General features: G+C 40.4%; 1 protein-coding gene across 1 annotated transcript in view; it reads left to right on the top strand.

The window, feature by feature from the left end:
• Positions 1 to 16,393, top strand: part of CWH43 (cell wall biogenesis 43 C-terminal homolog) — a 42,659-nt gene that overhangs the window by 8,162 nt on the left and 18,104 nt on the right. Inside the window, exons 5-10 of the mRNA XM_023745484.1 lie at positions 2,430 to 2,518; positions 7,447 to 7,704; positions 10,811 to 10,936; positions 13,254 to 13,333; positions 15,625 to 15,730; positions 15,995 to 16,052. Coding sequence (XP_023601252.1) covers positions 2,430 to 2,518; positions 7,447 to 7,704; positions 10,811 to 10,936; positions 13,254 to 13,333; positions 15,625 to 15,730; positions 15,995 to 16,052 — 717 coding nt within the window. The remainder of the gene's footprint in view (positions 1 to 2,429; positions 2,519 to 7,446; positions 7,705 to 10,810; positions 10,937 to 13,253; positions 13,334 to 15,624; positions 15,731 to 15,994; positions 16,053 to 16,393) is intronic.

The following is a 16,393-nucleotide window of genomic DNA, read 5'->3' on the forward strand; positions in this document are numbered from 1 at the left end:
ACCCCCCCCCCCCAAACCCCCCATACCAGGTCACAGAGACAGGATCTGCGCGCATGTGCGCGCACACACACACACACACACCCCTCACTTTTACAAACGCTCTCTGCTCTCTATCTTATCCCTGTGCTTCACCTGGGCTGACATCACTTTCAGTTCCTCAGAAGTGCCAGACTGTTCCAGTCCTCCATCTCAGTTTATGTGATCGTCCCTGTCTGGGCTACCTTCTCTGTCTTGATATCCTGGCAAGCTCTTACTCACCCTTCAAAACCCAGCTCAGGCATCTCCTTTGTGAAGTCTTCTCTGACTCTCCCAAGGATTTCTTTATGCCACATACTCACTTGGATCTCCACCCCCACATATCTTTTCTTATTATTCTGTATTACAAAAAAACGTGACAGTTATTTCTTCCTTTCTAGATACCATGCTCTTGAGGGCAGGGACTGATAAAAGGAACTACTATTCAACTTTGGACCAGTCACGTGACATCCCTGGCCATTTTCTCACTGTACAATGACAGCTTTCTTTTCAGATATTTTGTACTTCTATATGTCGGGGCAAGACATTGCAGGTGGAGATGTAATTCACGAGACCAGCATTCCCAAACTATGTTCTGTGGAACGCGGATTTCTTGAGATGTTAGTAGGTACTCTGAGAGGAAAAAAAAAGTCTTCCAGATCAAATACTGCATCTCACATTCTTTCTTTGTGCTTCACAAGGCAAATGATTATATTAGAGACTCCTGAAAGTTTCTTAAACTTATTGAAACAAGGAATTCCTTCTTTAGCACTTCTATTCACATCTCAGAAAACTGGTGTTTTTCAGAACCCCTGTTTGAGAAATGTTGCACCATCATAGTAGGAATTGCTTTAGAAAATTCACTAGATTTGACTTATAGGGACGGGTCATGGATAAGTTTTGATGGGTTAGAGATACGAGAGACGAGGGAAGGGTGAGAGAGAGGCTCAGAGGATGCTGAAGGGACCCTGGGAAACTGAAGGATCGTCCAGACGTTCAGACTACAGGCTCTGGGAGGACGAGGGAGCAGGGCACTGTCTTAGTCTTGTGTTCCGGTTTCCCATCAGCCCACCCCAGGCCTCCCGACTCGGTTACTCTTACTCTTCCATAGCACTTTCCAGCTTCTGATAGTCTGCACTACGGGTTAATTGTATTTATTCTGTCCCCCTTCCCCCACTGAACGTGACTCCTATGGAGGAAAGGGATCTTTGTTTATGGATGTGTCTCTAGCCCCTAGAAGACAGCCTGGCACATAGTAGGTCCTCAGAAGCATTTTTGTTGACTTGGGGATAGAAAAAGACCAACAGTGTCCTCCATGGCCTTTTGTCACATCTGGTCTTCTGTGGACCCAGGACGATCTTTAACTTTAGGATGCGGGGACGGGCAGGCTAGCAGCTGGGAATCTCACTCCAGAGCCCGAGCGCCTCTTTGGGCTTCTCTGTCCTACGTGCGCTGCTATGTAGGACCGCAGCCACTTAAGTGCTCTTTCCCCCAGTGTCCTCCTCTGCAAACAATAATAGCATTTACCTACAAACTCAGGAGGATTAAATGAGCTAATGTAATTAAACATAAACATCTGAAAACAGTGCCTACAAGGTAGTAAGTGCTAATTTATATTATAGCTACTTGGATGAGTGCCCTGTCTTTGCTGCTATTGCTGCTGGATTTCCCCACAAAAGTTTAGTTAAATTATTTTTTCTTCCTTCTATAAGTTTTTGCCAAATCAGCAAATGAATGAAAGTGTGTGATTGTTTTAAAAACACACAACTATTGCCCTAACCGGTTTGGCTCAGTGGATAGAACGTCGGCCTGCGGACTGAAGGGTCCCAGGTTTGATTCCGGTCAAGGGCATGTACCTTGGTTGTGGGCACATCCCCAGTGGGGGGTGTGCAGGAGGCAGCTGATTGATGTTTCTCTCTCATCAATATTTCTAACTCTCTATCTCTCTCCCTTCCTCTCTGTAAAAAATCAATAAAAAACAAAAAACAAAAAAAAACCCCACACAACTATCAATTACTTATCCAACTGACAGAGGTCTCAGGAAGGCAGAAACTGCAGACAAAGGCATTACTGAGGCAGAGGAGAGAAGAGGCAAACTAAATAAAAACTATTCCCAATGACTTTCTATTTTTGTCTTTGGCAGGGTCATTTAAAATGAGTCACATGGCCCGTTTGGACTATAATTTAATAGTCTGAGGAAACTTAAGTCCTTTACTGAGCATGAGACTGCACATATGATTTACTTAGAGTTCTGACTGTATATAACATGGGTTCCCATGGGCTCTCAATATCTCATATTATCTCTTGGCTGTACCCAGAAGTAGGAGATATTTTTATTTCTCACAGATGGGGCAATGAAATATTAATAATGTCAGAAGTCTTATGGCATGTCTTTTTTTTTCTTTTTCCCACAGAGGTGCAATTCTGCTGGCTTTGGTGAGCGGGTTGATGCTTTCGACTTGTTCATGGTTCCCGAGTACCAGTTTACTCTGGTGGGTTACAGGTATGTGGAGTTTAGCTGCAGGTATGCTAGTTGTTCAGCTTGGTTGCAAGCATGTGCATCTGAATGGAGATGACCAAGGCAGCCGTGTGCTATTATAACCAGCTGCAGCCCCTATGGCCCATCTGTCACCGTGGTTGCCAATGACAGCGGCTCCAGATTCCACTTCCTCCTATTTCATTTCGCCTCTCCTCCTGTAGCTGTCTAATTCTGTCCTGACTCTGCTTATATGACCTCCCCCATCTCCCAAACGACTTATCTAAGACACGTGTGTCAGGTGCCTTCCAGTTTACCGAAGGTCTGAGGAGATGGAGGGTTGAACATTGCCTTGTGGCCAGACCTCCTCCCTCTCCAAGATTCCTTGCTTCTCTGGTTTTCAGGAATGCCCTCCTTTGGAACTCCATAATGAGGCCTGCATTTCCTGTGTGCATAGTATATTTGGCTTCGGTCTGGAGAGATGTCTTTTTATAAACTAATTAAGCAGGAGAGATGATGTGTGGATATGTGAGAATATGTGTATTGGTAATAGATGTGGATTGAATAACATAATAAGTAAATTTCTGTACCCCCAAGTGCCATCACCTTGCATGGAGAGGGATGTGAAATCCAACAGGCTGCTCAATTAATGAGGACGGCCAGGCCCTCCTCCCCCAGGGCTGTGTGAGCGCAATGTTGCAGTCGCCTTGAGCTGCTTTCACTCGCTTGTGTGTTTTCTGGTAGGTGTTCCCTGTGGGGTGGGAGGAAGTTTGTGTGAATATTGGAGTAACCTTTCTTCTCATCAAAGAGATACCTCATGAGAGTCCTTAAGACAAGGATCAGATCATTTTGCTAATGCTGAGTGTGCAATGAGCACCCATAGCTTCTTCATCTGTGTGCAACTGGGAAAAGGAACATGGAGCACAGTGAGAGTTTGTTAAACATTTCTATCATGCTTTTTCTCCTAGAATAGAAGCAACATGCTTATGGGGCAGGTAGGTAGCAGCTTCATTTTAAACAGACATATCAACATTTAGTCACAGAACAGAAAGGCTGTGAACTCAGTATTATGCTTAGATTTACCTCCGCAGATAAGTAAGTAAGGTCAAACCCTTGAGAGTCAAATCTAATCTAGTGTTGCCGTCTCCCTGGAGTATTTCATGGTAGTTTAAAAGACTCTAGGGCAGTGGTTCTCAACCTTCCTAATGCTACGACCCTTTAATACAGTTCCTCATGTTGTGGTGACCCCCAACCATAAAATTATTTTTGTTGCTACTTCATAACTGTAATTTTTCTACTGTTATGAATCATAATGTAAATATCTGATTTGCAGGATGTATTTAGGCGACCCCTGTGAAAGGGTAGTTCGACCCCAAAAGGGGTCACGACCCACAGGTTGAGAACTGCTGCTCTAGGGGCAAACAGATTGGAGGCCTCGAATAGGCTCTTTGCAACAGAGAGGAAAGCAGGGCCATCGTTCACACGCTTCCTCTCCCTCTCTGATCTGCTCACCTGAAATACGTTGGGTTCTCAATTATCTAGAAATGGTGCCCACTTTTCACTGATTCATCTCTGGAAATCACATCCTAAAGCAGAGTGTATAAAAAGAAATCATATTTTTTATTGTGCAGTTGACATATTTTATTGCAGTTGACAATCATATTTTTTATTGTGTAGGAAGTCCCAGCTGGGTCTTGGCATGAAATTAATTATGGCAATGACCAGTAGAATGTTGTAAATGCAAAGAGTTTGAAATCTTGATGGACATTGAATTAGTAAAATCAAAGTTCTATTTAAAAAAGACATAATGTACTAAACACATTCAGAGGACCCCAGTGTACTAGATAGGGCACCTATGATTTTATTGTATGAAAAAGTTGATCTTTTGAAAATGAACATGGTAGACATTATAAATATTATTGGAATGTTCTAGTACCATTCATTCTGTTTGGTGTCTTAGATGTTGTAAAGACTTGGAAGACTCCTGATGTTATAATGACTCAGGAGACTCATCTCAAACAAAACAACAGTTAAGGCATACAATTAAGTGAAAAAGGCACAGTGACTCAGAGTGCGTGCCATGTGCCGCCACTGGTGTGCACGAAGAGACGTGTGCACACATATGTATTTCTTCCTCTGCATAGGTGTCTCTGGAAGGATGCAGGAAATGCCAACATTGGTTGCTTTCACTATAGGGAGCTAGTGGGTGACGATGGTCAGAAGGACTCTCTTGTACCTTCCAAATTTTGAATTGATAGCCTTTTAAAAAATACAATTTTTGTGGATTTAAAAATATATAGCCTATGTAAAAATAGAAAGTAAATTTTAAAAAGACAGTAACAGCCAAGGGAAATTTGAAGAGGTGTTTTCTTTCCCTCCAGATAATTCTCTGTGCTATGACAGAAGAAACAGTCATTCTTATGTCCTTAGAATATCAAATCATTCTTTTAAAAATTAGTCATTGAAAGCTTGTAAACAACAAAAAAAGATCAACCGAAGGACTTGTATGCATGCATATAAGCATAACCAATGGACATAAGACACTGGGGGGTAGGGGAGGCCAGGGGATTGTCAAGGGTGGGGAAAAAAAAGGACACATATGTAATACCCTTTGTAATACTTTAAGCAATAGAAAAATTAAAAAAAAAAGAAATTAGAAAAAGAATAAAATAAGCCAAAATAATACAGAAAATGAAAGAAAAAAAGAAAACTGATGAAGATAAGCATTGATGATTAATTGTTAATTAGGAGGTGAGCACAGGACACATTTTCAAAAATGTAAAATAATAAAGTTGTTTTTAAAAACAAAAAAAATTAGTCATTGAAAGCTTGTAAACAAAAAAAAATTTAATCTCACTAATAAATACATGTAATTTAGAATGGCAGTCGCCAACCTTTCGGACCTCACAGACCACCAGTGGTCTGCAGACCACTAGTTAGCGACCACTGATTTAGAATGTGATACTGTTTTCATCATTATTTTGGCAAAGATTTTTAGAAAAGGTAACTTTGTCAGAGTTCAAAAGGGAATATGTTTGGCAAGGTTTCTGAGAAAAAAGGACACATGTCACCTTTCAGGAAATCAGTGACCACAGGTAATGAATGACTCTTTAAAATGCCTTTACCTCTTGACACAGTAATTGTATTTCTAAGAACCTGTTTTAATAATCAGAGCTGTAGTCAGAGATTAATTGACAAAGAAAGAAAGATGTCCCTCACAGTGTCAGAAGCTTCCTATGTGGCCAACCATAGGAACATGGCTGCTTATATTGCGGTGTGTGATCTCACAGCAATATATGTACACAAAATGTTATAGGCAAAAAATTAATAACATGAGAAAACATTCTGGATATAATGTCACATAAGAAGCAGAATATAATCCTCAATGTAGGGTATGGTTCAATTTACGTAAAAATGCTACCATATAGCCATGGAAAAAGATTAGGAGAAATACTTCGGAGTTTTGACAATTCTTAATTGCTTCCTTACAGTTCTGTATTTTTAAATCTCAAGATGAAAAATTTTTTTTTTCTGTTATTAAAATAACCATTGTCAGATCTATGAGTGGGAGGTCTCATGTGGAATTAAAGTCCGTGAGTTGTAGAGGGCCCTGGAATCTGTTTCTCCTGTTTGTAGGAGTTGTGGTCTTTTGAAGCCGGGGAAATAGTCACATGGCTTTGTCCTGTGACGGTGCAGGTGGAACTTACTGATGGGTGTGAACCGGGGCACTGGCTGGGGCCACTTCCTGCTCCGCCTGCTGGCTTTTCTGGAGTTCTCGCCCCGAGCATTGAGGAGTTTGCTGCAGACACCTTGGAGGGTGGATCACAACGATACATTGATTGAAATGTCTAGAAAATGTCATATTCTGTGGAAAAGTGTTATAGTGCCCTGGCCATTTGGCTCAGTGGATAGAGCATCGGCCTACAGACTAAAGGGTCCTGGGCTCGATTCCGGTCAAGGGCACATGCCCGGATTGCAGGCTCGATCCCCAGTGGGGAGCGTGCAGGAGGCAGCCGATTAATGATTCTCTCTCATCATTGATCTTTCTTTTCTCTCTCTCCCTTCCTCTCTGAAATCAATATATATTTTTAATATATAATATATAAATCAATATATAAATATATATATATATATACTGACAGTTTTAAAAATGGGGTGCTGTAAGACCCTGATATGCTTTCTCAAAGATTTCACAGGAAGTGGGAGAATTGTTCTGTTTCCTTGGGATTGGCTCAACAAATGAGCCAGCATTTGCTAAGGGTGTGCTGTGGACCAGGCAGATTGCACAGCCCCCAAACCTCCCAGGCTGTTGGAGAAGGGATGAGCGGACCGCGGACTTGCTAAAGCAGCGTGTCTACAGCACTATCTCGGCCCCATCTTCTTTTGGGCCAGTGTGGTTGGGAAAGCAACATACCTAATATAGAACTAGGGGCAGTATTCAAATGGAAGAAAATGCCTTTAGAAAGTTCCTTAACAAAAACATTCTAGAAACCACCTGACTCTAACATGTTGTCTAAGTCCTGGACCTCGCTAGTTCAATTAAATGGACATGTTTTTGGTATTGCAGGTAAGTTCAGTTTTTATTGATCTTAGGATCATAACACAAATAATCTAAAAATGCCTTTTTCCTTCTCCCCACCATTCCTGAAGAAGTATCACAGGACGGAGGTTCACTGGACCCACATTCCATCTCGGGTTGTACAAGTAACTCACTGTGTGACCTCCAGCAAGACACGTTAACCTTTCCAGACCTCACTTTCTCATTAGCGTGAAGGTTGGACCAGTCTGCCCCTGAGGTCCCTTCTGGCTCTAAATGGCTATACATTGGTCATCCCATAAGCCTCCCTCCTATTTATTTATTTATTTATTTATTTATTTATTTATTTATGAGAAAATGGAAGAGACTATTACTGCTTTCCTGTCTGATTCTTTTTCTTTTTCTCTCTCAAAAACAGGAGCGGCTTCGGCAGCTGGTCTCCTGTACTTGCCCACGTGGGCAGCCGCTGTTTCTGGCTGCGTACTCGCCCTCTTCACAGCGTCCATGTGGCCTCAAGTGCTTGGACACCTTATCAGCTCAGGGTCAAACCCTGGGAAAACCATGACCATTGCCATGATAGTTTATCTCCTAGATACATTTTTCTGTGCATGGTGCACAGCTTTTAAATTTGTCCCAGGAGGTGTCTACGCTAGAGAAAGATCAGATGTGCTTTTGGGTGAGTACATTATAAGGGTCTGGATTAAACTAATAACTATTGGCAAAAACCCTTCAAGACTGGGAGTTAGCACTTTACACGACAAGTGGAAATAAATAGGATGATTTGGCCTTCTCATTAAAAGAGTCTCTTGATTTAAAAAAACAACACTGGAGGAATGTCTAAATTACTACTTAAAACAAATTTCTTCATTCGTTTGAGTTTCAGTAATATTTATTACTACAAAGCCCTTTTAAATGAATTGGTTGTGAAAAACAAGTTTAATTCATAATAAAGTATAAAAGAGGTACTAGGTAACACTTGTATTTATGATATACTGGGAAAGGGGGTGTCCAAAAAGATGTATACACACTTCGAATAATTTTTAATTCCAATGGGTTAAACCTGAAACAAAAGAAACATCAATTGAGCTATTATCTGTTAAAGTGTGTATACATTTTTTTGGAATTGTGATTTTTTTTTTGGTTTTTCTGAATTTTATCTATGATTTTTATTTACTATCCTAGAGGCCTGGTGCACGAAATTTGTGCACTGGAGGGGGGAGGTCCCTCAGCCCAGCCTGCGCCCTCTCACAGTTGGGGACCCCTTGCTCCTTACCACCTGTCTGCTTGCTGCTCCTTAGCACTGCTGTGGAGGCGGGAGAGGCTCCTGCCACCACTGTTGCACTCGCCAGCTGTGAGCCCTGCTTATGGCTGAGCAGTGCTCCCCCTGTGGGAATGCACTGACCACCAGGAGGCTGCTCCTGTGTTGAGTGTCTGCCCCCTGGTGGTCAGTGCGCATCATAGCGACTGGTTGTTCTGGTCGTTCTGCCATAACGGTCACTTAGGCTTTTACTATATAGATATTTTTACCCATAAAATATATTTTGCGTATGTGAATCTTAGTGTAAATGATGAAAATTCCCAAATCATAGAATAAATACATTTTTCATTTCAGTGGTTATGAACTTACATGCCATAATTAAAATTTCATAAACCCATCCCAGTTTAGTACTTTAAAAATTGTTTGCTGGCAATGATGAAATTACTGATGTATAATCTATAAATCAAATGTTGCTTATCATTTTAGTTTAAGTAAAACATGTCAGATGCTTCAAGGATAAAACCTTTGAAAAAGTGAAGAGCTGAAACATGTTAATAGGGGATTCAGTTCTTGTTTGTGCATTCATTCATTTTTTCATTTGTTCATTTACTCATGAAAAAAATGATTGCACACCTCCTGTGTTCCAGGCACAGTGCCAGGTGCTGAAGACTTAAAAGATATAGTGCCCTTGCCCACCTGAAGCCTCAATGTAGTGGGGGAAACATCATAGATAAAATTAAACAAATACCTGTGGAAGTGCAGTTGGGGTGAGTGCTGCATATCTAGGCTTCTACCCGAGTTCCTTTGCCGTCTCCCCTGAGTCCTTGGTAAAAATCCAACTACTTCGGACAGTTTCACATAAGTTTTTCTATTCCATGAGCTAGAAATCTGTCAGGAGAGGCTGATTTGGAATCCTATGTAATAAAAGCCTAATACGCTAAATGTCCAGTTGTCTGGTTGGTCATTTAACCAATCAAAGTGTAATATGCTAATGATGTGACAAGGCCACTCAACTGCTTGCTATGATGTACACTGACCACCAGGGGGCAGACACTCCGACTGGTAGGTGAGCTTGCTGCTGGGGTCTGGCTGATCAGGACTGAGTGAGATGGGCTGGACATGCCCTGGAGCCCTCCTGCGATCCCTCCCCAGCTGGCCAACCTCCCACGTTCCTCCCCAGCTCCAATCGTGCACCGGTGGGGTCCCTCAGCCTGGCCTTCGCCCTCTCGCAACCTGGGACCCCTCAGGGGATGTCGGAGAGCCAGTTTCGGCCTGATCCTGCAGGCCAGGCTGAGGGACCCCACTGGTGCACGAATTCATGCACCAGGCCTCTAATATATATATATATATTAAAATGACATGAAATATTTAAAATGATTGTTAAGAATTTGATATTTCTGGTGAATTCCCAAGCTCTCATCTGGTTAGAGAAACCCATTGCCGCATTTCCTCCGCGATAGATAACCTTGGCTTTGCGAACTTGGTATTTCTTCTGGTTTCTTTCAGGTGTGTGTGCTCTGTCCTGCTCTGTCCTCCTGTGCAATGCCCTGCTCTTTCCTTCCTCCAGCTTGCTTAGGGGTCTGCCATGTGGAGAGCCCAAATGAAAGTAAGAGCTATTGTGAGCTTAAGTTTACTTCTTCAGAGTATTATGCGTGATGTGCTTTTTGAGTGCCTTCTCAAGTAAGAATTATTATTTTTTTGTTTTAGTAAGCATGACACTATATTGATAAGGCCACAAAATTAAGAAATCTTGGTAATTTTCAGAGTAGCTTTTAATACAATTGAAAAGAATGTGCATTCAATCAGAAACTAGTTATACATGTATTGTCTGGGTTTCTCCTGCTATTTCCTGGAAATGGCACATAATTTTTGTTTTGTTGTGTTTTGCTAGCCTAAACCTAACTCTTACTTGACAGTTCCTAATTGATATAGTGTTCAGTCATACCTCCGTTTCCACTCTATTCGGTACCACCTTAGCAGTACATAAACTTTCCATGCAAGCTACATTGTAGTGCATCCAACGGAACTCAGCTTTATTGGCCCACCTCTTTGGCACTGTGTGTTCCAGCATGCACACCCTGTGGGGAGCCAGTGCCCAGAACACCCACATCCAGGCCAGAATTGTTGCCAGGAACACTGCCATGTTGAGAACCTACCTGGCCTCCTGTGTGCCGTGTGGAGAAGCCTGAGTCCTTAAGGCTGTTCAGAAGGCTCCTCTCTCTGAGCTCCACCCTCCTCTGCCCGGTCAATAGTGATGCACATGGTCAGCAACCTAACAACTAAGGAAACATTCGGGAAATTAAAAGAGATCCATCAGGGTTCTACTGAGCTGATTGCTTACGATCATCCCCGTGATCAAAAGTACTGCTGGAGCAACTGCTTAGGGACTGAGATAAATTAACTTAATAACTGAATTCTTAGGATGTGCCCATGTCACCGAAATGTTGGCCTCTGGTATTTATCATAGGAAGCATTCTTGGATTAAGATGTAATACCGTCTAATATATTCTTTCTCTTTTGATAGGGACAGTGATGCTAATTATTGGGCTGAATATGCTATTTGGTCCTAAGAAAAGTCTTGACTTTCTTCTTCAAACAAAAAACAACCCAAATGTGCTTTTCAGAAAGAGTGAAAAATATATGAAACTTTGTAAGTATAGTTTTGCTTTCTTTTTAAAAAGCATTTGTTAAAAATATAAAGCTTCGAACATATATGAAATTAAAGAGTATAATGATTCCTCATGTACCCTTCGCCCAGTTCCAACAATTGTTATTAACAGCTATCTTCCCTATGGTTTTTGGTGAAATACTTTGAAGAGAATCTCTGATATTATGTCATTTTAACTGTAAATACTGTGTGTTAGTTTTGTTTCACTTCTAACATAGATAAGTTGATTTAACAGGTAAAATTTCCAAAATGCTTTGTTTTAATAGTTGAGACTATTTTTCCATTTCTTTTTCTTCTTTTTTGGGAGATTAAATATGTTAACTTTTGGAATATTGATGAGCTATAAAGTCAAACATGAAATAAGTTTACTATTTAATAGGACTCATTTCAAATGAACTGGATTAACAATATTTATTGAATGTATAAAATTTGCAAATAGTGTTTTAGATACAATAAATTTCACAACTACATAGTGTTATGTAGGATTTAAAAACATGGAAAGGCCCCCTTCTACCCAGCGCAGGGTACCAGGGTTTGTTATAATTGATGAGCCAATATTGGTAAATTATTATGTACTGAAGTTCATAGTTTACATTAGAGTTCATTCTTTTTGTGGTATGTTCTATGGGTTTTGAAAAATGTATGATCACATGTCTCTACCATTATAGTATTATGCAGAGCAGTTTTGCTACCTAAACAATCCCTGTGCTTCACCTATTCATCCTCCCCTCCCTCCTCCAAACTCCTTGCAACCACTGTCTCCATTGTTTTGCCTTTTCTGGAATGTCAGTCTTTGTCTTTCAACTTCAAAGTTTAATCTACTATTTTTGCAATTTCTCATGTATTATGATTTATTTCCATCATCTTTTATTTTTCCACTTTCTCTAGGTATATTTTTTCTTGTTTATCTTCTTGCTTTCCTTTTTTGTTAAAATGTTTTTTTATTGACTTTAGACAGAGAGGGAGAGGGAGAGAGAGATAGAAACATCAATGAGAGGGAAACATCAATCAGCTACCTCTTGCACACCTTCTATTGGGGATCAAGCCCTCAACCTGGGCATGTGCTCTAACCAGGAATCGAACTGGTGGCCTCTTGGTGCATGGGACCACGCTCAATCAATTGAACCACAACAACTGGGCTCTCTACCTTTGTTTTTAAACTGCCCCTTGCACTAATTCTCTATTCAGCTTAGTCTAATCTGCTGTTCATTTTGTCCATTGAGTTTCTAATTTCAGTTATTATAGTTACTATATAATTTTATTTCCACAAGTCTATTAATTTCTTTACAAATTTTTCTGATCACTGAGTTAGTCTCATGTTCTTCAGTCATACTATTAATGTCCTCTTTTATTTTTCTAAACATGTTAAGTGCCTTATTTTATATTCTGATTCTTTTTTTGTTGTTGTTTGTTTTGTTAATCCGTACCCCAGGCTATTTTTGACATTGATTTTGGGTTGTTTTTTTTTTAAGGGAGAGTGGAAGAGTGGGGGAGAGAGAGAGAGAGAGAGAGAGAGAGAGAGAGAGAGAGAGAGAGAGACACGTCGATTAAGAGACACGTCCATTGGTTGCCTCCTTCACGCACCCCAACCAGGACTAGGGATTGAACTTGCAACCAAGGTATATGCCTTTGATCAGGAATCTAACCTGTGACCCTTCGGTGGTGGGCCAATGCTCTAACCACTCAATAACACTGGCCAGGACTATGTTTTGATTCTTAAAGTTTAATATCTGAAGTATTTGTGGGCTTGATTCTTTTTTAAAATATATATATTGTATTAATTTCAGAGAGGAAGGGAGAGGGAGAAAGAGATATAGAAACATCAATGATGAGAGAGAATCATTGATTGGCTGCTTCCTACATGCCCCCTACTGGGGATTGAGCCCACAACCTGGGCATGTGCCCTTGACTAGAATCGAACCTGGGACCCTTTAGTCCACAGGCCAAAGTTCTATCCGCTGAGCCAAACCAGCTAGGGCTGTGGGCTTGATTCTTTAGAGTGATTTTTCCTGCTGGTTCCTGCTCATGGAACGTTGTTTTCACGTATATTATCTTGTATCTATTTATGATTTACATTTACTTTAATCTCATGGCTATTGGAATATTTTTAGGGCAGATTCTTTGAAACCTGGTTTTAAAGTATGGGTCATGTATGCATGTCACACATGAAAATTAACTCATAAATTAGACATTTCCCCTTTGCACAAAATCCTTGATTAATAGGTTTAATAATTTCATGAAAATTATTTTTTAAGCAAACTTAACTTCTTTTAAACAAGTATCTTTGCTTTCTGTTTAGTTTTGTGGCTGCTCGTTGGTGTGGGGTTATTAGGATTAGGACTACGGCATAAAAGCTATGAAAGGAAGTTGGGCAATAGGGTAAGTAAATACCAATCTTAATATAGGATTTTGTAGGATATATGTGTATGTATATACATACATTTGTACTGAGCTCTAGACCTGGATCTAATGACGTAAAGGCTCTGTATTTCATCTCCTTAACCCTTAGGTCATAGGCTAATAACATAGAATTATTTTATGAAGTTGGGCTGGATTCTTGGGACAGGATAGACACACATCATAGAGGCAAACTGCTTGTGATTTTGTTATACATAGAAGTTATCTTTCTCATCCGAAGGTTTAACATATCTAAACCATGAAATAAAGAACTGTTTTACAATGGCTTCTTTGTACTGTCTGGTAGATATTGCTGAAGGCAATAATGTGAGATTCTTTGATTGAATAAAAATCTTACAGACAATCCTCCATTTTGCAGATTTGGGGTAACTTGTGTATTGATGAGGTGTGGAAGTTTTCTTGTCTCTTTCTTTCCCTCTTGCTATCTACAGTTATGTATGTTTTCTCCCTTTCTCTGTTAGAGAGGTGGGTAAGAGTAAGTCATTGCAATGTTGTGCTATCCTCCACTCTGATAAAAAGCTTGATGTATATCATAATGCAGTGAGAATCATAGAATAGAATTCATGGGTTAACTTTGGATTTTTTTAGCAATCTGTATTACCAGGCAAATGTTTCATGTTAAATAAAAAGCTATACTGAAGATGCAGGGCCTGCTTCTCTTGCTGACCTCGGTGCTCCTAGCACCTCATGGAGTGCTTGGCACATCCTCAGAACTCAGTAACTATTTCTTAATTGAGGTCATTACATAATCTCTTTATTTTTCCCTTTATTTATTATTTATTACTTATTTATTATTTATGACTGCAAATAATGTCAGCCAGAAGAGGATATGTAATGTCAGGGATTCTTTTCAAAAGGAGTCATTTCAGTTGGATTTTGTGCCTGTTCTTTTGGTCATTCATTCATTCATTCGTTTGATAAATCTTTGAATGTCTCATTTGTGCCTGGTGACAGAGATTAGAAGGTAAACGAGTTAGACAAGATGCCTGCTCTCATGGAGTTTACATTCTAGTAGGGGAGAGAGACAGTATTCAGAGGAACAAGTAAGGTGTCAGGATGGCTTCTGTTTTTTTGGTTTGAGCAACTGGATGGAGGGAAGTAGCACTTATTGAGGATTGGAGGAATGAGGGAATACCAGGTTTTGGGGTGATAAAATCCAGAGTTAATTAGTTGCATGAAAAGGGATAGCTTGATGAATATAACCATGCTTCTTGAACTCTCTGTTGATGGTTCCATTCTCTTTATGTGACACTCACTAAACAGGGTAATTTTTCTTGTGGAAAGATGAAATGCCCAGCTCACTGCTGGTGGCACATTGAGCTTTTTGTGTTGAGTAATGGCCCTCCGACACCTAGAAGTTGCTACTTATTCTTCTCCCAGTCTGAGCTCCGTGGTCCACTTTGAGGTATTTTTCAGTTGTGGCGATGGATTTGTTTTAATCCATCCTCTTTCACAGGATCCCGGTTGCGGGCCAGAAGGTATTAGTTTGAGATGATGATTAGGGTTGAGCAGTGCATTCTCTGACTGAGCCCACTGACCCAAAAGAGGAACCCTGAGAGGGGCTGTGCTCCTGAACCTGGCCTTGTGGGGACAGTAGGGGAGCGGCACCACCATACCTCAGTTAGAGGGGCACGCCACTTTACAAACATGTTAAAGGACTCTCTGTGCCCCCCTGTGAGCTCCTTCTTCTCCGGGGCAAGGGAAACCCCTCTCCTGAACGTGGTGTTTATCATTTCCATGCATTTCTTTCTATTGTTACCATAGATGCTCTATCTCAAGACAGTATTTCTTCCGTTTTTTTAACTTTATCTAAATGACATCTGACATATATATATTTTACAACTTTTTTCTTAAAATCATCTTTGTGAGATTCATCCATGTGGAAATACATATCCTCAACTCATTTATTAGCTCTGTGCAGTATTCCATTATTTGTAAGTGGTACAATTAATTCATTTTCCTATTTTGCCTATTGCAACAACAGCCAGATTATTTTTAAATGTTTGCTATTATAAACAGTCTTTATTACAAATGCTCACTTTCCAAACTTCTAAGCTTAAGCTAGAAGTTCATGGAGGATTATGAGAATACTGTTTAGCAAATATCTCCTTATTTTTATGAATTAAATGTGGGCAGATACTTACGAAAATGCTTTGCTGAAATATGAATTTTGGTAGAAGGAGGTGGGAAAAATGGGGTCATTGAACCTGCCGTTTTTATAGTTATCCTAATTCACATTAAAACCTCCTCAGGCACCAACCACGGAAGTCTCTGCCGCCATCTGGCCTTTCAGGTTTGGCTACGACAATGAAGGGTGGTCTAGTCTAGAAAGATCAGCTCAGCTGCTTAATGAAACAGGTGGGTCTTACTGGAATTAGTTTTAGGTTTTGAGAAACTACTATTGTTACTTTTTCTTAGAGCAAGATCCTAAGTACCAGGAGTAGGGTTTGCTGGGTCATAAACTAATTTCTTAAAAAGGCTTTACTTTGGTGGGCAGCCGCAGGAGGATTTAGCATCTGTAACTACATTTGTCTTTGTTTGAGAGCAATTAATTCTGTTGATTCTGAACAAAGCCTCACACTGGGTATCTACAGGGGATTCTTGTCATGCCTTTGCTCTTAGAGATGCCCCTGCTGGTGGCTCCTGTCACTTGGGGACTCACTTTGGAGACCAATAAACTGTCAGGTTAAAACTGTTAGGGTCAGAGTGATGCTCATTTGTGATGCAAATTGCCTTTAAGAGCCTAAGGGACTGGGGCACAGGGCAGGGGCAGGCTAGTAGGGGGCAATGGGAAAAAAGGGCGGGGAGGGGAGGGCGGCATATGTAATACTTTCAACAATAATGATTTAAAAATAAATAAATTAATTAAATTTTATTTATTTTTTAATTCTTTGTTTTTTTATTTTTTTAAAAAATTCTTTATTGTTTAAAGTATTGCATATAGTATTATATGTCTCCTTTTCCCCCCATTGTTCCTCCCTGGCCACCCTCCGCGCCCCCCTGCCCCCACACACACACATG

This window comes from Myotis lucifugus, unplaced genomic scaffold (genome assembly GCF_000147115.1).
Source record: "Myotis lucifugus unplaced genomic scaffold, Myoluc2.0 scaffold_549, whole genome shotgun sequence".
NCBI lineage: Eukaryota > Metazoa > Chordata > Mammalia > Chiroptera > Vespertilionidae > Myotis > Myotis lucifugus.